This window comes from Oncorhynchus kisutch, linkage group LG19 (assembly GCF_002021735.2).
Source record: "Oncorhynchus kisutch isolate 150728-3 linkage group LG19, Okis_V2, whole genome shotgun sequence".
Taxonomy (NCBI): domain Eukaryota; kingdom Metazoa; phylum Chordata; class Actinopteri; order Salmoniformes; family Salmonidae; genus Oncorhynchus; species Oncorhynchus kisutch.
Window position 1 is genome coordinate 33,228,548 of NC_034192.2, and position 24,132 is coordinate 33,252,679.

Genomic DNA, 24,132 nt, shown 5'->3' on the forward strand with positions numbered 1-24,132 from the left:
AAGTAGACTGTGATTTTGCTGTGGTCTGATAGGGGTGTCAGTGGGCTGACTGTGAACGCTCTGAGAGACTCTGGGTTGAGGTCAGTGATAAAGTAGTCTACAGTACTCTCTCTCTCTCTGTGCAAAGAAGAAGCCCACCAACGCTCCAGTCAAACCAGACGACAACTTTTACTGTAGAAGTTCCTCGGTGTCCACTAGTTACTACAGCCACAAATTCAACAGGTTATGGGATGGCATAAGGTTAGCAGTGTGGTTACGGTTAGGTTTAAAATCACATTTTAAGAAGATACATTTTAGAAATAGGCGGGGTTTATTCCCTTTTGGCTGTGGTAACTCGTGACGACAAGTTCCTCCGCGTTTATCACATGCGGTTCGATAAATTACCACTAAGCGGCATTGTTGGACTAGTTACAAGGGCTATCATACAGCCCTAACCCTGATCCATCACTAGTTATAGCCTAAAAAATTATATTAATAGGGAAACCATTGTCCATGTGCCCAAGAACGCCAACGTTACCTGTCTAAATTATTATTGCCCAGTAGCACTCACGTCTGTAGCCATGAAATGTTTTGAAAGGCTGGTCATGGTTCACATCAACACCATATTCCCAGACACTCTGGACCCACCCCAATTCGCATACCGCCCCACAGATTCACAGATGACGCAATCTCTATTGCACTCCACACTGCCCTTTCCCATCTGGACAAAAGTAACACCTACATGACAATGCTGTTCATGGACTACAGTTCTGCTTTCAAGCCATAGTGCCATCCAAGCTCATCACTAAACTAAGGGCTCTGGGACTGAACACCTCCCTCTGCAACTGGATCCTGGACTGCCTGACAGGCCACCCTCAGATGCTGAGGCTTACACCTATCCATTTGATTAATCGGGGATTAATCCATTTATAGCTAGATACCTCAATATGACAGACATAACTACATGTATAACTAGCAACATGTAGATGGCCAACTAGCTAGATGGAAAATGGTTGTTGAAAAATGGTTGTACACAAATCAACAGCCAACAATAAATACAGTAGAGTTAACTTAAATTGTTGTAGCTTCCTTTTGTTTACTTTTTCATGTGTTGTAGTCATTAGACATGATAGCCCATTATTTTTCTTGTTTTCTGTTGTTGAATCATGCTGTTTGTTTTCGATAATTGGGTGGTTTAACACAATTCGCTTCGAGGGTTTTTTTCCCTCTTGAAGTCACTGAAATTCTTTGAATGTTTTCTTTTACTTCTGTCCATTGTTTGGTCTAGGTGTCTTGCTCCAATTCCACATAATGCTTATGTATTAGGGTCCCATACCTGGTTTTTGAAGTGTCCTCATGTCAGCACCAAGTGCACATCGTTAATCTAATCAGATTTCACAAATATAACTGGTATGTTCTTATTTACCTTAGTCTGGGACTCCCTACTATATAACTAATTCATCTGAAGTTAAGCAGAGTGGCACAGCGGTCTAAGCGGTCTCTGCAGCTCGGGAGTTGGGAGTTCCATATGGCGGTGCCCAATTGGCCCAGCATCGTCTAGGTTTGCCCGGGGTAGGCCGACATTGTAAATAATAATTTGTTCTTAAATTACTTGCCTAGTTAAATAAAGGTAAGAAAAATTTGCCATTTTTTATCTGTAGTAATTTATGTAGAATTTATCCTCGTCCTGATTTAAATTAAACCCTGTCCACGAAACCGCACCTGAGTAAAACAAGGAGTGATGTTCAAATCCACCTACTGAAATGAATAATGTTTACATTTAATTCCCCGTACAATTTTGAAATTGTTGTATTGAAACCCATAATGGACAATTAGGTCAATCATGACGTTGACAGCACACGCAAGAGCGGAAAATAAATAATACATGATCAAACACTGAATATATATATATATATATATATATATATATATATATATATACACAGCAATATTCAGTACTGCAATCAGGGCGCCAGTGTTTTAGCCAACCGGCATCAATAGGGATTTTTTTATGAAAATACAATTTTTGTGACTAATAATATCTTATATGGCATTTATCATTGTGTTAGGCATAGTGTCATACGTCGTATCCGCATTAACTGAAGTTGTCTTTGGGAATAATAAAGTTATTATATTAAATTGTGGAAGACCATAAATACAATTTTAAAAACAACTAGGAAATGTACTTTATTCTCACGGAGTGTGAATCTGGATCAACGACGTCACTTCTCCTTGGATTCTGTTTAGTCGAGGAAAGTTTTCCAGCACGGCGCCTTGGGCATTTTCTTTTCTTCCACATTTTGCAACAACGATACTTTTTGACTGACCATTTCTGCTGAATAGCCATCATGTCTCCCCCATCGAGAAGACTTCAAACGAAGCCTGTGATTACATGTCTCAAGACCTTTCTTATTTCTTACAGTCTCATATTTTGGGTGAGTATTTACATGTAAATAACTGATGCAAGCAAGCTACAGTAACAATGGGCGAAGTTAGCGTCGATGCCAACAAGCAACCTTTCCCAACCATTGGCATTTACAAAGGAATAACGTTAGGCTACAGCTGACGCGAAAGGACTCGAATTATTGAAAATAAACACCTCGTCAAGAAATATATCCCCGTGACACAGCGCGACAACACTCTGGTATAAAATAATAACATTATTGGATATTTAGCGACGCCTCGAGCTAATTTACATAATTAATGTGCAAACTTTATCAGTAAAAGTTGGGGCCCTATGACAGTTCGTCGTTATGTTGTAATAATCTTTACTCCAGGAGCGACAAACAACGCGACCTTTTTTTCTTTTGAGTGTTGCAGTCCGCGAGCAGAGGCTGCATTTCCATTGTTCACGTCGATTGCCGGGCTCATGTTGTCGATCATTTCCACCCAGCTAAGGATCGTATAGCCCTTCATCATGGCTCTCAGTTCTATTACATTACACATACATTGGAGAAAGGAGTCTTCTGTACTGGGGAGTTTTGTGAAGATCCCAGACGCTCGGTCTGAACATTAACATGTGTCGCTTGCGGTACGGTTTTGGAAGCATTATAGACCTTATCTTTCATATCTGAAGAGAAACAAAACGTTAAATTGACACACATTTATAGGGTAACGGTTAGTGTTTCCACATGGCCATCTCCATGTTACAGCTCCTTTTACAGAAGACAGTGACCACCTGTGCTATTTGGGAACTGTATCTAGCATGATCCGAACATCTGTGTGTAATGGAAGAAGGCCGCTAGAAACGTGTCATCACTGAAAAAATACTATCAGCAGCAACTGTGATGAAGCCGGTTAAAATGGTTTACAGTAAGTTTATATTTTGCTTTTGTGAAATTATTTCGAGGTGATCTGAAAGTAAAGGGCTATGTTTCCAGAACCCTGTCGCAATTGAGAATCGATTCAAGTTTGGGTGGAATATTTGGCTGTTTTGGCTGCTAGAGCCAGTCTATCTCTGAAAATAACAGATACGAACCTTCGACCTTATTAAGGAGTAACAGTAGGCTCCATAAGAGTGAATTTTGCGCTAGTGCTTGAGCTGACAGTATTCGGCAAATTGGCAGATGTTGTAAACAGCTTTTCTAAATGGTTGTTGACTGAGAAACGACCTCAGACGGCTGGCATTCTTCCTACATAATTATTATGAGCATGAACATCTATTTAGCTGTAGTTTTAGGTGAAGATCTATATATATTTTTAGTTGCCAAATTAAAGACCGGTAGACAGCTTTCATTTTTCTAACCGCTTTCTTTATAAATCTTGTGAACAATGCTGTTCATTCAATTTCCATTTTTCTATGCCATTAATTGAATGTGGCTTTTTTCTGGGTTCAAAGTTCACGATAACATATTTATCTCAGCCGTTTATTGATATATGTATGTATATATATATATATGTATGTATGTTTGTATGTATGTATGTATGTATGAGGGTGATGTGTGTCATTCATGGCCCGGTGGACTAATGACAGCACTCTGACGAATGACTCTTGTAGAAGGAAGGGCAATACATTTTTCTAGGGAAGATGCTGAGCTCACTGATGTGAGAACTTGGGCTTTTGGTTGTGGGGGAGATGTTTAAGTTCCATGTTGACTTTGCCTTCCATGTGAGAAAAATCTGTAGGCCACTTATACCAACCTCAAAACTTTTTCAGCTTTGTAAAGACCCCAACAACAGTCACACTGAGCTGAATAAAATTGTTAGGTGCTCAAGGTGTATAATTAGGATGGTTGTTTTTGATCCTTAAATCTTGAGTTTGTCAGAACTAGGCCAAACTTCTTAAAAATCCCCTTATGGACCTGAGTGCAGAAATATACAGTGTATTCAGACCCTTTTCCTTTTCCCACATTTTATTACTTTACAGCCTTAATCTAAAATTGATTAAATCATTTTTTCCCCCTCATCAATCTACACACACTACCCCATAATGGCAAAGCAAAAACAGGTTCTTAGAAATTGTTGCAAATGAATTCAAATGAAAAAACAGATACCCTATTTACATAAGTATTCAGACCCTTTGCTATGAGACTGGAAATTGATCTCCGGTGCATCCCATTTCCATTTATCATCCTTGAGATCTTTATAGAACTTGATTGGAGTCCACCTGTGGTAAGTTCAATTGATTGGACATGATTTGGAAAAGCACACACTGGCCAAACTGAGCAATCGGGGGAGAAGGGCCTTGGTCAGGGAGCGGACCAAGAACCTGATGGTCACTCTGATAGAGCTCCAGAATTTCTTTGTGGAGATGTGGAACCTTCCAGAAGGATAACCATCTCTGCAGCATTCCACCAATCAGGCCTTTATGGTAGAGTGGCCAGACAGAAGCCACTCCTCATTAAAATGCACATGACAGCCCACTTGGACTTTGCCAAAAAGGCACCTAAAGTACTCTGCCCATGAGAAACAAGATTCTGTGGTCTGGTGAAACCAAGATTGAACTCTTTGGCCTGAATGCCAAGTGTCACGTCTGGAAGAAACCAGGCACCATCCCTACGGTGAAGCATGGTGGTGGAAGCATCATGCTGTGGGGATGATTTTCTGCGGCAGGGACTGGGAGACAAGCAGGATCAAGGAAAAGATGAACGGAGCAAAGTACAGAGAGGTCCTTGATGAAAACCTACTCCCGAGCGCTCAGGACCTCAGACTGGGGTGACGGTTCACCTTAACATGACAGAGCTTGAGAGGATCTGCAGAGAAGACTGGGAAAAACTCCTCAAATACAGGTGTGCCAAGCTTGTAGCGTCATACCCAAGAAGACTCCAGGCTGTAATTGCTGCCAAAGGTGCCTCAACAGAGTACTGAGTAAAGGGTCTGAATACTTATGTAAATGCAATATTTCAGTTTATTTTTTATATATTTGCAAAAATATATAAACCTTTTTTGCTTTGTCATTATGGGGTGTTGTGTGTAAATTGAGGGGGGGAAATAATAAAATACATTTTAGAATGAGGCTGTAACAAAATGTGGAAAAAGTCAACGGGTGTGAATACTTTCTGAATGCACTCCAAATCATATATGCCATTTAGCAGATACTTTTATCCAATGCCACTTAGTCATGTGTGCATACATTTTACATATGGGTGCTCCCAGGAATTTGAACCCACTACCCTTTCGTTATAAGTGCCGTGCTTTCCAACTGAGCTACAAAGGACCAGCTGACTGTCTGTGCTTTCTCCCAGTTTACAGGGGTTATCCTTCTGGCTGTTGGAGTATGGGGGAAGGTGAGCCTGGAAGCTTATTTCCAGCTGGCCTCTGAAAAGAGCACCAACGCGCCATATGTCCTCATCGGGACTGGAGCCATCATCGTCATTTTTGGCCTGTTTGGTTGCTTCGCTACATGCCGCGGTAGTCCATGGATGCTAAAACTGGTCAGTTGCACTGTGAAAGTGTTACATTTTGTATTGTACATTCTCCTCAAATGTTTCTAGTCTTTGCATGCAGTCTTTGTATGTAAATTGATGAGAGTTTTTTTTTTTTTTTTTTTTTTTTTTTTTTTTCCCCTCTCAGTATGCCATGTTCCTGATTCTGGTGTTCTTAGCGGAGTTTGTGGCTGGCATCTCTGGCTTCTTATTCAGACATGAGGTGAGATATTTTTCAAAAGTAGTGTTTCCACATCCAACAATTTACCAGGTGCTGAGGTATAAAAATGTTAATATATATGAAATGGAATTACCCGTGCACTGAGGTATACTCCCATATAGATTATTCCAACGTTTCCGACTAGGACTACGAAGACCTCCTGGCTGTTATGTTGCAGTAAGCTATAGGGTAGTATAGAAAAATGTGTGGGTACTTCTGAGGTGACTTAAAATACACTTTACTATAGGATTGTTGGCCACAAATCAAACCCAATTCCCTTTGTTTATTGCAGATAAAGGCTGTATTAGGTGATGCCTATAAAGATGCTGTGACGAACTACAATACCACGGACCCCAAAAGCTCTGCAGTTGACACCATCCAGAGGACTGTAAGTGATATTTTTGTTATTCCTTGCGAAGCCTAATTCTATCTGGTTCTTTTGCAAAGACCACAAAACATTCTGTTAAGAGAAGTGGCTTTATAACAACATTTTATCAGAGACCCTGCAGAAGTATTTCTATAATCAACTTTTACAGTACCGATTGGCTACGACCCGGCCATCTTTTTTTTCAGTTGCATAGATCTTGTTGGTATATGATTGTATTAGGTTATGGTCTGTCTTTTACATTATTAAATAACTTATTGATGTACAATAGAACCACCTTTTAAAACATTATTTGATTTGCCCACTTGGCTAAGTCATCCATAGAATTAGGAATTAGAAGTCACCGTTGTTATTTCCTCTTGATGATTAGTAAATGTGTATTTTGTACAGTTGTACTGCTGTGGAGTGAATAGTTACAAGGACTGGAACACCACAAAGTACTTCAAAGACAATGGCGTCCCTGTCAGCTGTTGCAAAGCGAACGCGGTCTGCTCTGTCGAGAAACTCAAGGACCTTGACCAGGCTCGTGACGTGGTGTATGACACGGTGAGAGCACTGCCTCCATATCACTATCAATCATATCACACAGAATTGTCAAAGCTTTGTGTCTCTGGTTAGCTAAGTTCAGACCCTGCTTTGATTCATAGTTTGTCAGTATTTTAGATCAAGTGTTTGCCAATCAGTAGGTGTAATGAACAGCTATAACCTAAAGGAACCATAGTAAAACATTTGTTTTCCTTCTGCTCAACATGTTTTAGGGCTGCTTCTCACTGGTGACCACTTTGATGGAGTCTAACCTGGGAATCATTGCGGGGATATCTTTTGGAATTGCGTTCTTCCAGGTACATGGGGGGGGAATATACAATAATGTTATTACCTGTAACATGGATCTTGAAATGTTGTGAGATCATCAAGAAAATGCTAGATTTAACCTTGTCCTTTTTTTTGGTTCACATCCTAATTGAAACCCTGTTTAACTTTCTGTCTAGCTCATTGGGGTATTCTTGTCCTGCTGCTTGTCTCGATACATCACCAACAACCAGTATGAGATGGTCTAGCAGTGTCCTTCCACAGGTAGTACCCTACAAGGACTAGTGGTGTGGGATCCCATCCCATGCCTCCATTGCTTTCACATAGAAAGGAATGTCTTAGGAGTGCTCAAAATGTTGATTCCCGTGTATCCCAGTTAGAGCGTTGCGCTTGCAGCGCCAGGGTTGTGGGTTTGATTCCCATGGGGGACCAGTATGGGGAAAAAAAGTATTAAAATGTATGCACTCACTACTGTAAGTTGCTCTGGATAAAAGTGTCTGCTAAATGATAACATGTAAATTATTATATTGTCATACATAACATGACACTGGAACCCCTGTACTTGGTTTGGTCACTTAAGTTTCTGTTTATCAACTTCTTGATTCCGCCACTACCGAAGAGAGCATTTTCATGAAAGGAAATGCCCACTTCCGGACATCAGATATGGTATTCATTACTTAGGATGGCGATCGTGTACAATACCAGTCAAACATTTGGATACACCCACTCATTCAAGGGTTTTTCTTATTTGTTTGACTATTTTCTACGTTGTAGAATAGTAGTGATGTCAAAACTATGAAATAACACATGGAATCATGTAGTAACCAAAAAGGGTTGAACCGATCAAATTAGATTTTAGATTCTTCAAAGTAGCCACCCTTTGCCTTGACTGCTTTGCACACTTGTCATTCTCTCAACCAGCTTCACTTGGAATGCTTTTCCAACAGTCTTGAAGGAGTTCCCACATATGCTGAGCACTTGTTTGTTGCTTTTCCTTCACTCTGTGGTCCTAACCATCTCAATTGGGTTGAGGTCGGGTGATTGGAGGCCAGGTCATCTGGTGTAGCATGCCATCACTCTCCTTCTTTGTCGAATAGCCCTTACACAGCCTGGAGGTGTGTTGGGTCATTATCCTGTTGAAAAACAAATGATAGTCCCACTAAGCGCAAACCAGGTGGGATAGCGTATTGTTGCAGAATGCTGTGGTAGCCATGTTGGTTAAGTATGCCTTGAATTCTATATAAATCATTGACAGCAAAGCACCTACACAACATCACACCTCCTACCCCATGTTTCACGGTGGGAACCACACATGTGGAGATCATCCATTCACCTACTCTGCGTCGCACAAGACCAAAAGGACAAATTTCCACCGGTATAATGTCCATATGGCTGGTGTTTCTTGTCCCAAGCAAGTCTCTTCTTATTAGTGTCTTGTAGTAGTGGTTTCGTTGCAGCAATTTGACCATGGAGTCCTGATTCACACGGTCTCCTCTGAACAGTTGATGTTGAGATCAAATTTATTTATACAGCCCTTCTTACATCAGCTGATATTGCAAAGTTCTGTACTGAAACCCATCCTAAAACCCCAAACAGCAAGCAATGCAGGTGTAGAAGCACTGTGACTAGGAAGAAACCTAGAGAGGAACCAGGCTATGAGGGGTGGCCAGTCCTCTTCTGGCTGTGCCGGATGGAGATTATAACAGAACATGGCCAAGATGTTCAAATGTTCATAAATGACCAGCATGGTCAAATAATAATAATCACAGTAGTTGTCGAGGGTGCAACAAGTCAGCACCTCAGGAGTAAATGTCAGTTGGCTTTTCATAGCCGATCATTAAGAGTATCTCTACTGCTCCTGCTGTCTCTAGAGTTGAAAACAGCAGGTCTGGGACAGGTAGCACATCCGGTGAACAGGTCAGGGGTTCCATAGCCGCAGGCAGAACAGTTGAAACTGGAGCAGCAGCACGGCCAGGTGGACTGTGGACAGCAAGATTTGTCTGTTACTTGAACTCTGAAGCATTTATTTGGGTTGTTGTCTGAGGTGTCGTTAACTCTAATGAATTTATCCTCTGCTGCAGAGGTAACTCTTGAGTCTTCCTTTCCTGTGGCGGTACTCATGCGAGCCAGTTTCATCATAGCGCTTGATGGTTTTTGTGACTGCACTTTAAGAAACTAAAAGTTATTGAAATGTTCCGCATTGTCTGATCTTCATGTCTTAAAGTAATGGACTGTCGTTTGTCTTTGCATATTTGAGCATTTCTTGCCATAATATGGACTTGGTCTTTTAAGAAATAGTGCTATCTTCTGTATACCACCCCTACCTTGTCACAACACAACTGGTTGGTTCAAACGCATTAAGAAGGAAAGAAATTCCACAAATTAACTTTTAATAAGGCACACCTGTTCATTGAAATGCATTCAAGGTGATTACCTCATGAAGCTGGCTGAGAGAATGCCAAGATTGTGCAAAGCTGTCATCAAGGGTGGCTACTTTGAAGAATCTAAAATACTTTTTTGGTTACTACATGATTCCATATGTGTTAATTCATAGTTTTGATGTCTTCACTATTCTACAATGTAGAAAATTTTAAAAAAATATATAGAAAAAGAGAAACCCAGGAATGAGGAGATGTGTCAAATGTTTACTGGTACTGTAAATTCAAATCACCATGTGGAAATGTAGTACAGTGCATCAATATGATGCTCAACAGTTGAGTAAGACCAGTGGCTCAAGTCCCCAACCTGATGTAATGTTGATTATTGATGCACCGATAAAAGTAATGGAACATGTTAATGACTACAACCCATCTAACCTGTCATTTTGTCTTTTTTCTTTGTAGGTCACTGACAGGCTGCTCATGATGCAAAGGGAACTTGCATATTTTTAATCCTTCGTATACGTGTAATGGTTATCTATGACACTTTAGAGTACACTCTTGCTGACTTAAAAAAAAAAAAAAAAAAACACTTTTAGACTTCACTTTTCAATGGCAGCCAGACTGAAGGAAATAAAGTTATTGGACACCATAAGGGATTTATTTCTGCCCTTCTGTCATCAATGGGATGAAGCTTTGTTTTGCTAAGACTAGTGGAATACAGTTTATTGTTGCTTAAATGTTCATTTGGGATTCACTGACTTTGTTTGATGCTATTATATATGACATGTTGCAATGGATTTGGTGAGCTTAGACCAAATATTAATGTATACGTTAAACGTTCTCATATGCATGTCATTTTTTTTATCGTAAAGGCTGCCCTCCATATTGTTGTTTTATGGCATCTTGTGTGTTAAAATGGTCTTACTGTAGCATGTTATTTTCATGATCGGCATTACAATATTATAAGCTGGTGACTAAATAGACCATCTGGAACACCACAGTAATTTACACTGTGGAAAACCTCCAGTAATCCAGCTATCTCTTCTGTGGAGACTGGGAGAGAAGTATTCGAAGTAGCCTTTGTGCTGTTGACACGTAGTTAGAGAATAGAAAATTATACACCATGATTTTGTGCGAACGTGAAGGCATTTTATAAGCCCTTTGTGATTTACTGTGTTTAAGTTTGATATGTTCAGGTCTTGTGTTCACAAAAAAAATAAAAAAAAATATCCTCAATTGAAAATAATTGTGTGTTAATTGTTCATTTTGTGTAAAAAGTATGTCAAATCAAATGTTGTTTATCACATGCAGATGTTAATCCGAGTGTAGCGAAATGCTTGTGCTTCTAGTTCTGACAATGCAGTAATAACCAACGAGTAACCTAACAATTCTACAACTACTACCGTACACTTGTATGGATAAAGAATATGTACATAAAGATATATGAATGAGTGATGGTGCAGAATGGTGGTACAGAATAGGCAAGATGCAGTAGATGGTATAGAGTACAGTATATACAGTGGGGCAAAAAAGTATTTAGTCAGCTACCAATTGTGCAAGTTCTCCCACTTAAAGATCAGAGGCCTGTAATTTTCATCATAGGTACACTTCAACTATGACAGACAAAATCCAGAAATTCACATTGTAGGATTTTTTATGAATTTATTTGCAAATTATGGTGGAAAGTAAGTATTTGGTCATCTACAAACAAGCAAGATTTCTGTCTCTCACAGACCTGTAACATCTTTAAGAGGCTCCTCTGTCCTCCATTCGTTACCTGTATTAATGGCACCTGTTTGAACCTGTTATTAATATGAAAGACACCTGTCCACAACCTCAGTCACACTCCAAACTCCACTATGGCCAAGACCAAAGAACTGTCAAAGGACACCAGAAACAAAATTGTAGACCTGCACCAGGCTGGGAAGACTGAATCTGCAATAGGTAAGCAGCTTGGTTTGAAGAAATCAACTGTGGGAGCAATTATTAGGAAATGGAAGACATACAAGACCACTGATAATCTCCCTTGATCTGGGGCTCCATGCAAGATCTCACCCCGTGGGGTCAAAATGATCACAAGAACGGTGAGTAAAAATCCCAGAACCACACGGGGGGGACCTAGTGAATGACCTGCAGAGAGAGCTGGGACCAAAGTAACAAAGCCTACCATCAGTAACACACTACGCAACCAGGGACTCATATCCTGCAGTGCCAGACGTGTCCCCCTGCTTAAGCCAGTACATGTCCAGGCCCGTCTGAAGTTTGCTAGAGAGCATTTGGATGATCCAGAGGAAGATTGGGAGAATGTCGTATGGTCAGATGAAACCAAAATATAACTTTTTGGTAAAAACTCAACTCGTCGTGTTTGGAGGACAAAGAATGCTGAGTTGCATTCAAAGAACACCATACCTACTGTGAAGCATGGGGGTGGAAACATCATGCTTTGGGGCTGTTTTTCTGCAAAGGGACCAGGATGACTGATCCGTGTAAAGGAAAGAATGAATGGGGCCCATGTATAGTGAGATTTTGAGTGAAAACCTCCTTCCATCAGCAAGGGCATTGAAGATGAAACGTGGCTGGGTCTTTCAGCATGACAATGATCCCAAACACACCGCCCGGGCAACAAAGGAGTGGCTTCGTAAGAAGCATTTCAAGGTCCTGGAGTGGCCTAGCCAGTCTCCAGATCTCAACCCCATAGAAAATCTTTGGAGGGAGTTGAAAGTCCATGTTGCCCAGCAACAGCCCCAAAACATCACTGCTCTAGAGGAGTTCTGCATGGAGGAATGGGCCAAAATACCAGCAACAGTGTGTGAAGACTTACAGAAAACATTTGACCTTTGTCATTGCCAACAAAGGGTATATAACAAAGTATTGAGATAAACTTTTGTTATTGACCAAATACTTATTTTCCACCATAATTTGCAAATTAATTAATAAAAAATCCTACAATGTGATTTTCTGGATTTGTTTTCTCATTTTGTCTGTCATAGTTGAAGTGTACCTATGATGAAAATTACAGGCCTCTCTCAACTTTTTAAGTGGGAGAACTTGCACAATTGGTGGCTGACTAAATACTTTTTTTGCCCCACTGTACATATTAGATGAGTAATGTAGGGTATGTAAACATTATAAGTGGCATTGTTTAAAGTGGCTAGTGATACATTTTTACATACATTTCCATCAATTCCCTTATTAAAGTGGCTGGAGTTGAGTCAGTATGTTGGCAGCAGCCACACAATGTTAGTGGTGGCTGTTTAACAGTCTGATGGCCTTGAGATAGAAGCTGTTTTTCAGTCTCTCGGTCCCTGCTTTGATGCACCTGTACTGACCTCACCTTCTGGATGATAACGGGGTGAACAGGCAGTGGCTCGGGTGGATGTTGTCCTTGATGATCTTTATGGTCTTCCTGTGACATCGGGTGGTGTAGTTGTCCTGGAGGGCAGGTAGTTTGCTCCCGGTGATGTGTTACGGTTGTGGACGGAGCAGTTGCCCTACCAGGTGGTGATACAGCCAGACAGGATGCTCTCGATTGTGCATCTAGAAGTTTGTGAGTGCTTTTGGTGACAAGCCAAATTTCTTCAGCCTCCTGAGGTTGAAGAGGCGCTGCTGCGCCTTCTTCACAACGCTGTCTGTGTGGGTGGACCAATTCAGTTTGTCTGTGATGTATACGCTGAGGAACTTAAAACTCTCCACCTTCTCCACCACTGTACCGTCGATGTGGATAGGGGGCTGCTCCCTCTGCTGTTTCCTGAAGTCCACAATCATCTCCTTTGTTTTGTTGACGTTGAGTGTGAGGTTATTTTCCTGACACCACACTCCGAGGGCCCTCACCTCCTCCCTGTAGGCCGTCTCGTCGTTGTTGGTAATCAAGCCTACCACTGTAGTGTCGTCCGCAAACTTGATGATTGAGTTGGAGGCGTGCATGGCCACGCAGTCGTGGGTGAACAGGGAGAGGGCTCAGAATGCACCCTTGTGGGGCCCCAGTATTTAGGATCAGCGAGGTCGAGATGTTGTTACCTACCCTCACCACCTGGGGGCGGCCCGTCAGGAAGTCCAGTACCTAGTTGCACAGGGCGGGGTCGAGACCCAGGGTCTTGAGCTTAATGACAAGTTTGGTGGGTACTATGGTGTTAAATGCTGAGCTGTAGTCGATGAACAGCATTCTCACATAGGTATTCCTCTTGTCCAGATGGGTTAGGGCCGTGTGCAGTGTGGTTGCGATTGCTTCGTCTGTGGACCTATTTGGGCAGTAAGCAAATTGGAGTGGGTCTAGGGTGTCAGGTAGGGTGGAGGTGATATGGTCCTTGACTAGTCTCTCAAAGCACTTCATGATGATGGAAGTGAGTGCTACGGGGCGGTAGTCATTTAGCTCACTTAGCTTTCTTGGGAACAGGAACAATGGTGGCCCTCTTGAAGCATGTGGGAACAGAAGACTGGGATAAGGATTGATTGAATGAATATGCATGCTCTGAGGACGCGGCTGGGGGTGCCGTCTGGGCCTGCAGCCTTGCCAGGGTTAACACGTTTAAATGCTTTACTCACTCGGCTGCAGTGAAGGAGAGCCCGCAGGTTTTGGTAGTTAGGCGTCTTTATTTATGTTTTCATCTTTAAAACAACTGTGTCGCAACTCAAATGAGTGTTGTATAGGCTTGCCTTGTTTTTTTATTGACTGAAATGGTGTGAAAATTGCATGCACCTGCGGTGTATTCATTATGGAAACCGTTTAAGAACCAAACCGAGCAACACTAGAGTTTCTAGTGGACAAATTCAGGTATGTCCTCCCCGTTTTGTTCCGTTTGCTTCAGTTTTGCAACATAGTCGGTGGAATGAATACTATTCACTAGGAACCAACACGAAGTAAACTGACTGTCCAATAGACAATATTTGCATTGCTAAAGGTTTTCCATTGTGATGTGCAGCAGCTGGCGAGTTTATTTGGCCACGAGGGACGCGATTCTCACCCAGAAATCACATCACTGAAAACTTAACAGGTCAATTCCAACACTTTAACCTGATTTTCATTATCTCTAGCATAATACCAGTGTTTACATATTGAAAACGGCACATTTATACGCTTTCTAGCCTCACCCTGTGATGTCAGAGGATCATTTTTTAGAACATTATCGATCTTAAAAACACGCTGTTTTCACACATGTAAACATGGGTTTGGTCTTGGAGATAAATGAACATGAGGTTGAAAATTGGCGGAATTACCCTTTAAGAATCGGCCTTCAGTCTGTGGCGTGTGTGGTGGGAAAATGGTGGAGGCATTGGCAAGTATATCGGTGGTACAGGACCAGACCAGCTGTCCAATCTGGGGGATCCGGTAGCTCTCACACAGTTACTGCATGAGCTACGTTAAACACTGAAATCAAAACGGTGTCTATGTAACAAGTGTTGAATTTCATGTTGTATATTTACATAAAATCTGATTAGTTCCCATGCCTGATATTACTGTACATTCCTTTTGTTGTATGTGCCCTTTTTAATGTCACATTTCCTTCTCTTTCTGCATTCCTCCTAGGTAATTGGAACATTGTCCCATGAAAGTCATAATCCTGTGTGTTAAAACAGATAGTTTATATTGCTACTAACATTGTAATATTATTGTCTTCTACCAGTACATTGTGATATTTATGGATTTCATGCATTTATGAACTTTATCTGTTAATTTGTGAATGCTGTACATGCTAGCTAGCTACAGTACATTACCTACAATTTGTCATTGGGCTAGCATGGCTATTCATGTCTCCGGTTGTTAATTTATACTTTACAGAGGAGTTGGTGAATACGGACAGCACAACATTTAATTTATGGATGTTGTTTGTTTATCCCGTATGTCATGTGTTTTTGTTTGTTATTTAGACAATATTTTACTGTTTGTTTGCAAGTGCACGTCATGCACTAACTCTACGTAATGCTTGGCTGTCATTTATGAAAGTTGGCTAGCCCAGTCCCATAGGCTATACTCTACATTGCATCATTATCAAACGAGACAAATGTTATTCTTATTTTCACACTGTCTATTGTATCCATGTGGAAGTGAGGAGTTGGTGCGCGAGTGCATCTCAACATTTAGTTTATGAATGCGGTTGGTTTCCTTTATCAGAATAAAACATCAACCCTGATCCTTTGGTCATATGTAAACCGATCAAAATAATCTACACCAGTCTCATCTGCAGCTGCCCTCAGTGCAGAGACAAGGCCGGTGCTGAATAAATTTTTTATGATGGTGGGGGTTATGGAGAAACTAATGACAGTCCAAGCTCTCGACTTGTAGTCGACTGTTATGCTCGACCTGGCAACAAGGTGTATGATTTCAGTAAGAAACAGAAAGCTGTCAAGTCCTGCCAAACTATTGTGACCTTGCTTTGTGGAACTCCACAAGCCTCACCATAAAGTTTCCACCTTGATTAAGGATAGGCCTACCCTAGTTGACACCATTCAAATGAAGATCTGCCATAATCACAACAGAGTACTTGAAATGTACTGTCAATGGGATCACTACGGCATTTGTTACCAGAGATGGGCAGTATGTGTCGTTTACATATATTTGAACTGAGTATTTAGTCATTTGTATTTTCGGATGAACTGGCGGTAGTAGTTGGAGAACCATTGTAGTTCCTTTACGGTGGCAGGTTTGGGCCAGTTAAGCATGGCCATGACTTTGCCTTCATCCATGTTGACCCCTCCTGGTGTCAGCACGAACCCTAGGAAGGTTACCGTAGTCACGTGACAGGCGCTCTTCTCGGCCTTGACATAAAGATGGTGGTCCTGTAGTCGTTGGAGGACCTGTTGCACATGCTGTACGTGTTCTGCAAGGGAGTGAGAGTAGATCAAGATATCATCAATGTACACGATGATGAACTGGTTGATCCTATCCAGGAAAACTTCATTCATGATGGACTGGAAGACTGCGGGAGTAGTGGTGAGACCGGAGAGCATAATCAGGTATTCCTAGTAACCCCTAGCGGTGATGAACCCTGGCTTCCACTCATCCTCACTTCGTATACGGACCAGGTTGTAAGCACTACGTACGTCCAGTTTGGAGTAGATGGTAGCCTGTCCAACTTGTTCTAGTGCGGCCGGAATCAGAGGAAGAGGGAAGCAATTCTTGATGGTCAGGTCATTGAGGGGTCGGTAATCTATGCAGGGACAGAGACTACCATCCTTTTCCTTAGCAAAAAAATAAACTGGATGCAGCTGGAGATGTGGATGGACGGATGAATCCCATGTCGAGGGCCTCTACTATGTAGGTGTCCATAGCCTCATTCTCTGGGCTGGACAAGGGGTAGGACCGACCCTTAGGGGGTGAGGCCCCAGAAAGGAGGTCGATCGCGCAGTCCTCCGGGCGATGAGGGGGCAGAATGGACGCCTTTTTCTTGCTGAAGACACTCAAACTGGGCATATACAGGTGGGATGTGGGTTGGAATGGCAGACTCCGATCCTTCTATAGAGGTGGCTCGACAGGGTAGACTGAAGCAGTTCCTAAACAGGTGGGAGACCATGACAGCAGTTCCCCTTATCGCCAGAAGATGGCAGGGTCGTGAAGGCTTAGCCAGAGGTGACCGAGGATGAGGGGTTCTTTAGGTGAAGACAACACCATTCACTGAATGACTTCAGAGGGATCGAGGCCAATCTGAAGGGTGATACGTTCGGTCATGCAAGTCACACGACCAGTTCCCAGAGGTTGTCTGTCCAGCGCATTAATCCTAAAAGGGAGGATTAACAGGGATTAGTTTGACTCTTAACTGTTGTACCAGTTGTTCGTCAATGACATTGAGAAATCCTTGACATTTCCCTGGGAAGCCGTCGTATTTACTAGGCATGGATATAGGGGAGGATGAACGAGAAGGGGCGGCGACTCCTGGTATCGGTGAAGCAGGAATGGACTGGCGAAGGAGGTCGCAGAGTTCATCGATCCTTTCCTCTCGTAGGGCTAGACGTAGCTGCAGCTCCGCTGAATCCATCTGTCGTTTTTGGTGAGGTATTCTGTACTGAACACGATAGGAGACAGAGAGCTGGTTTCAAGCGCAGAAGGTGTTTATTGAAAGGGGCCATAGGAGGAGGCAGATAGCTGGGTCCAGGGGTAGGCAGTAGGTCATACACGGTAGGTCCAAAAATGGCAAAAACTATCATACCTGGAAGGAGAGCAGGACAGGAACAACCAGCATTCCAAAAGAAGTGTCTCAAAACAAACAATACCTGATGGGATGCAAGGAACTGAACTAAATAGTGTGGGATGATGACTTGCAGGTGTGTGAACAGGTGATTAGAATTCCGGTGATTGGGATCTGGAGCATGAACTGTAAAGTGGGCTGCGTTCTGGGGATCTAAGTGTTTGGGAGTGTGAGTTGGACACAAGACGTTACAGGACTGAACTACACTCCTATGTATTTTGTAACAAGATACATTGAGAGGTGTAATTTACATTTTCAAAATACTTTTCTATACCATTTTTTTTATATTGGTTCACAATTTTGTGGCTCCCTTTCACCTAGCATTGGTAGCAGAAGTCTGATGGCACCATGGTGTGATAAGACAGTCTGCTAAATGAACTATTGCAAAGCATGCTGAGTATTACTCTGCTCCCTGACCCCGAAACAAGGACAATAGTTATACCCAGTGTGCTTTGCAGGTAATTTTGGTGTGTTTATTTTCACATTACATTTACATTTGGATCATTTAGGAGACACTCTTATCTAGACTGACTTACAGTCAGTGTATTCAACTAAGGTAGATAAACAACAACATATCACAGTCAGGAAGTAAAACATCTCTGTAACCGTTACTGAGAATGTCGTTGCTGTTTGAGCCATCTATTTGCAAATTTATTTCTGCATTTTAAAATACAAAATGTATGTATTTTAATTAAATACATTTCAAAATACAAGTATTTTATAGTTTATTTTGACACATTGATCTTTATGGTATTTTGTCATTGTATTTTATTATTTTTTACCAACCCCTGTCTCTTACTTGCACCATGGATCAACATCATGGACAAATGGTTGTTGTAGCAGCAGGTCGGGCTGTGCAACACGTGAGAATAGAACAAATTAGATCATTAGCTCATGACTTCCATGCTGGTTGTCCCTGTTATCATCATTCTTTCTTCTCCAATTTCATTTTTTTTTTTGCCTGTGTATTTTGAGGGTAGATACATCACCAGGATGGGCGACAAGTTGTGAGTGACTTCTCATATTATTTTGTAAAGATTCATTTCATGTACAGCTCCACCTCACAAGTAATGTTAAGAGTTCTGTCGCTTGTCTCTCTATGTGTGTGACTCTACTACAAATTAAGTGAATAACATAGGTTAAAATGTAATTTGATTGATACTGTCTGGTGTGTAAATGTGACAAAAACATTGATAAGAGAGAACTCTGTATTCTTGGGTTGCGCACAAGAGAGCCCTTTTTGGCACACTTTGGGTGTAGTGCATTGCAATACAATCACGGTTGTTGAGGTGAAGGATTCAATTGAAGCCTTTACGGGAGGAAGCGCCATCACGGTTGTTGACATGAAGGATTAAGTTGAAACATTAGCAGGTGTGAATGACATTATGTGAAACTCCAATTTAACAGTTATTTTCAATTTATGAACTGAGCAGGAGCAAAGGACCTTCGGTGAAGTTCTACATGGTAAAATTCTCTGTTCATTTCTTGAGCAGAGTGGGGGTGACAGACTGATGAAGCCCTTTCTGACAGATTATTCGGTAAATTTTTGTACGTTTTGATGGAACTCTATATGATAGATACACTTTTTGTTTATTTCATACAGTTGAAGTTGGAAGTTTACATACACCATAGCCAAATACATTTAAACTCAGTTTTTCACAATTCCTGATATTTAATCCTAGTAAAAATTCCCTGTTTTAAATCAGTTAGGATCGCCACTTTATTTTAAGAATGTGAAATGTCAGAATAATAGTAGAGAGAATTATTTATTTCAGCTTTTAGTTCTTTCATCACATTCCCAGTGGGTCAGAAGTTTACATACACTCAATTAGTATTTGGTAGCATTGCCTTTAAATTGTTAAGTTGGGTGAATTTTAGCCCTTCCTTCACAAGGTCCTTTGCTGTTGTTCTGGGATTGATTTGCACTTTTCGCACCAAAGTATGTTCATCTCTAGGAGACAGAGCACTTCTCCTTCCTGAGAGGAATGACGGCTGCGTTGTCCCATGGTGTTTATACCTGTGTACGATTGTTTGTACAGATGAACGTGGTACCTAAAGGCGCTTGGAAATTGCTCCCAAGGATGAATCAGACTTAAGAAAGTCTACAATTATTTATTTTTTTAGGTCTTGGCTGATTTCTTTTGATTTTCCAATGATGTCAAGCAAAAAGGCACTGCGTTTGAAGGTAGGCCTTGAAATACATCCACAGGTACACCTCCAATTGACTCAAATTATGTCAGTTAGTTTATCAGAAGCTTCTAAAGCCATGACATAATTTTCTGGAATTTTCCACGCCGTTTAAAGTCACAGTCAACTTAAACTTCTGAACCACTGGAATTGGGATACAGTGAATTTTAAGTGAAATAATCTGTTTGTAAACAATTGTTGGAAAAATGTATTGTGTCATGCACAAAGTAGATGTCCTAACCGACTTGCCAAAACTATAGTTTGTTAACAAGAAATTTGTGGAGTGATTGAAAAATGAGTTTTAATGACTCCAACCTAAGTGTATGTAAACTTCAGACTTCAACTGTATAAGGAGGATAGCGAAAGGGTATGCATGAGCCGGCTATGTGTAATTGTACGTGTGACAGTATGATTAATTGAGTGATAGTGTGACTCATATGGTTTAAGAGCAGCACTGGGTCTCGCGAAAGATATGTGTCGCTGACGCTGTCTATAGTGATAGACAGTCGCCCTAACGTTAAAGTGATTCCTCCAGAGAGTTTGATGACCTGGGTTGACCGCCACGATCATGGAAGGTTTTTAGAATAGGCCTAAATTGAAATGGAGATGACGGCCAATGCTGAGTGCTTAAAAGTAACGGAAGGTATATTTGTTCATCCTGAAGGAAATATTCAAAAATGATATCCAACGAAAAAGGGTTTAAACCGGAGGTAGAGGTTTTAACAGACAAGATTCATGGTACTCATGGTCTATCAGTTGAAGTTGAGTTTATAGGGAGTGTTGACAGTATGGTTCAGAGTATGAATGTGTTATTAGCAGCTTCTAGCAAGCACTCAGATAATGCAGTAGAGTGGTCATCTGAAACGAGTGTGTTAAAGAAAAAACTAAACAGACAGATGGGCTGCTTCTGGACCAGATATTTGGGGAAAATTTGCAAAGCACTATACATTTCTCTCATTCTCCTAATATATAAATCACATGAGAATCGAAGGTCATTTCCATTCCGTTCCCCCTCCAGCACATCTAGGTTAAAGATACGCTTCCTGTGGACTCGTAGATAAGCCTCCACCAGTGAAAGTGAGTGGTAGCCTACTCGCCTACTTGCTAAACTCAAACAGGCTGTAAGAGAAAATAGACCCCACAGCTAAGAATAGCAATAAATACATAAGATCGTCAACCTGGCTGACATGATGATCTAATTATTAAATTAGATAATTTCATGCTAAATATAATCTACTTCCATTACATGAAACCACTGTCAAAGACTGAATCAAGTTGTAACGGCTTTCTTTAGGTGAAGTAGAGGCGGACCAAAACGCAGCGTGGTTTCTTTGATTCATGTTTAATAACAAAAGATAAACACGAACAGTACAAAACCAATAAACGCGGAAAACCAAAAACAGCCCTATCTGGTGCAAAACACAGAGACAGGAACAATCACCCACAAACACACAGTGAAACCCAGGCTACCTAAATATGGTTCCCAATCAGAGACAATGACTAACACCTGCCTCTGATTGAGACATGTGTATCAGGCCAGACATAGAAATAGACAAACAAGACATCCAACATAGAATGCCCACTCAGATCACACCCTGACCAACCAAAACATAGAAACATACAAAGCAAACTATGGTCAGGGTGTGACACAAGTAGATGTTTTTTTGTAGAATGAGGACTCCGAACCAAAAGAGCTGTAAATAACAGATTTCATATTTTGACTATTGATTCTCTCAGGGACAGGAAGTATAGACCGCAAGCCATACGTCAAATGCAACAGGCCTTGAAGATAAGATCTGACTAGTGGAAAGAACTCTGGGATGGTTTCAACTTTAGTAGGTGTTATCGAGGCCTCCTTGAGCAAGCTCGATTAAAAAAGGGAAGTGAGGTACATAATTAAGGCCTCCCAAGATAGGAAGACAGCATACACAAAGTAATTCAGAAAAAGGCAGAATTAAAATGTTTGATTAAGATTGTGAAGATTGATTAAGATTTCGCATAGTGAAAACTAACTAAAAGTTTATTTTCTCTTCCAGGACTGATAGAATGTCCACTACCAAGTATTCTGATGAGTTTAACAAGGATTTTGTATCTCTCCCTTTGAAATTCTTCTAGAGGCACGCCACCTTGGGAGAACATGTTAGGTACCAGAAACCGGCTGTTAAAGGAGCTCCCAATGTAGTAAGGCCCGGGCCATTTGTTTGTAATTGTTTTGGGATTGCCAAAATTGTTTATTTCCCGTAGAAATAACAAATTGATTGTGGGGGTCTTCACACTGGGGGATTTTTTTTTGCAATCTCGTTTTTAAAGAAATGCATTGAGATATGTGTATGTACCAATCCCAGTTTTCCCATTTAAATGAAATGAATGAAATAAATATTAACAAACATATGTTAACTTTACATGTCTGTCTCAGAATTACAAGTATATCTCATAGATAAATATTAATACATGCAGCATAACAGACACCATTTCTTACCTGGTCCATTTGAATGACAATATTGTAAAATTGTCCCATCCCCTTAGACCATCAAATAAAGCCATGGGCTTTTTCTCCACATACTGTATTGTATATCTAACTCAGGCAAAAATAATTATGCCCCCGGCCATCTCTGACTAGCCTACAGCACATTTTCTATATTAGCGGGTTAGGGTGGGACGCAGGCATCAGATTTTCACTTTATCACATATTGTCAGGCAGTTGCAGATGGGTTATTAGCAATTGGGGGCGGGTGTGGGTGCGGGTGAACAAATAGCTGACCAGCACACCACTAGTGTGGGCTATCAAGATTGCCTCTGACTGGCAAGAACTCACAGGGGGTGTGGCCCAGGGAGCACTGTTAGGTTTATTGATCTTCCTTGCAGTTATTGACAGTGCTGCCAGAGACAATGACAATCGCTGGAAATATATGTTAATGATTTAAATTTAATCCATAATTGTAGTGGATAATATCTCCACACCAAAAGCAACCTTAACTGGTCTATAAGAATAGGTCCATAGAAGTGACATTGCCCTAAACCCTTTAAAATGCAAGATCCTGTAACATTTATGAGAAACCCGCCCCCTTCATGTCCCCTTATGATAGATGAGAAAAACCTGCAAGTCTGTGAAAGTGTGTCATTGTGTGTGTTTTCGTGTCCATGGGCATGACCATGGACCAAACATTTTAGAGGCCCTCCAGTTGGCTGGTGACAAAATGTAGCTGTTTTAAAGGTAATTTCCTGCAATTCTATAAATTTTGCCATGTGGTGGACTTAACAGTTAGCAGTTCAGGTCATTTCCTCAATTCTATACATTTTGTCATGGCTTATGCTATCTGAGTGACTCAAACATTAACAAAATCAATGGGGGCCCCATGCCATGATAAAAATACTCCTGAATGCTTAATTATTTTAATTTTAGAATCCCCCTGTTAAGAACTGTTAGTTCTCAAAAATGATCTTATTAAAAAAATATGGTCCATTATCTTTTCTACGTACATTATATCTGGTTTAAGTCATTTAAGTTTACACTGAAAAATTACTGTTTGGACATAGTCAGCACGAAAAAACACTTAGGCGGCCCAGCCAAGACTTTTCTCTGCAGACAAAACCCTGATAAAATAATCTGCATAGGAAAGACCAAATCGAATCAATGATTTATAAGATTTAACGTACCACAAATGGACCTGGTAGCCATCTACACATGCTATGTTTGACCCTGCCTAGAGTATGTCGCACCAGCTTGGCACAGCTCCTTGACTCAAGGACTCTCTGACCAACTCGAGCGCATACAGAAGCTTGCTTGCAGAAGCAGCCTCTGCACGGCATTTCCTGGATACAAGGATGCTCTGACTTCACTATCACTGCCCTTACTCCATATGAAAAATGTATCACTAGCCACTTTAAACAATGCCACTTCATATTATGTTTACATACCCTACATTACTCATCTCATATGTATATACTGTACTCTATACCATCTACTGCATCTTGCCTATGCTGTTCTGTACCATCACTCATTCAAATATTTGTATGTACATATTCTTCATTCCTTTACACTTGTGTGTGTATAAGGTAGTTGTTGGGAAATTGTTAGGTTAGATTCCTCGTTGGTTATTACTGCATTGTCAGAACTAGAAGCACA

General features: G+C 41.0%; 1 protein-coding gene and 1 long non-coding RNA gene across 2 annotated transcripts; one reads left to right on the forward strand and one right to left on the reverse strand.

The window, feature by feature from the left end:
* The first annotated feature begins 1,921 nt into the window (after positions 1–1,921).
* Positions 1,922–10,882, forward strand: tspan6 (tetraspanin 6). Its single transcript, XM_020452601.2, has 8 exons — positions 1,922–2,414; positions 5,664–5,852; positions 5,992–6,066; positions 6,356–6,451; positions 6,839–6,994; positions 7,207–7,290; positions 7,438–7,522; positions 10,102–10,882. The coding sequence occupies exons 1-7, from the start codon at positions 2,328–2,330 to the stop codon at positions 7,504–7,506; spliced, it is 756 nt and encodes a 251-aa protein (XP_020308190.1). The 5' UTR covers positions 1,922–2,327; the 3' UTR covers positions 7,507–7,522; positions 10,102–10,882.
* Positions 10,883–14,340: 3,458 nt separating this feature from the next.
* On the reverse strand, positions 14,341–17,829 carry LOC116355036 (uncharacterized). The gene is made up of 3 exons (XR_004204266.1): positions 17,781–17,829; positions 17,462–17,636; positions 14,341–17,351 (listed from the first exon to the last, which is right to left on the reverse strand). It is a non-coding gene; the product is annotated as an uncharacterized LOC116355036 (long non-coding RNA).
* Between the last annotated feature and the right edge of the window lie 6,303 nt (positions 17,830–24,132).

Excerpts from the sequence above, each read along its gene's own strand:
- tspan6 (XM_020452601.2), top strand. The coding sequence starts at position 2,328 with ATGTCTCCCCCATCGAGAAGACTTCAAACGAAGCCTGTGATTACATGT. Across the intron at positions 6,452-6,838 it reads TTGACACCATCCAGAGGACT|TTGTACTGCTGTGGAGTGAA; the intron begins GTAAGTGATATT and ends TATTTTGTACAG. Across the intron at positions 7,291-7,437 it reads TTGGAATTGCGTTCTTCCAG|CTCATTGGGGTATTCTTGTC; the intron begins GTACATGGGGGG and ends CTTTCTGTCTAG.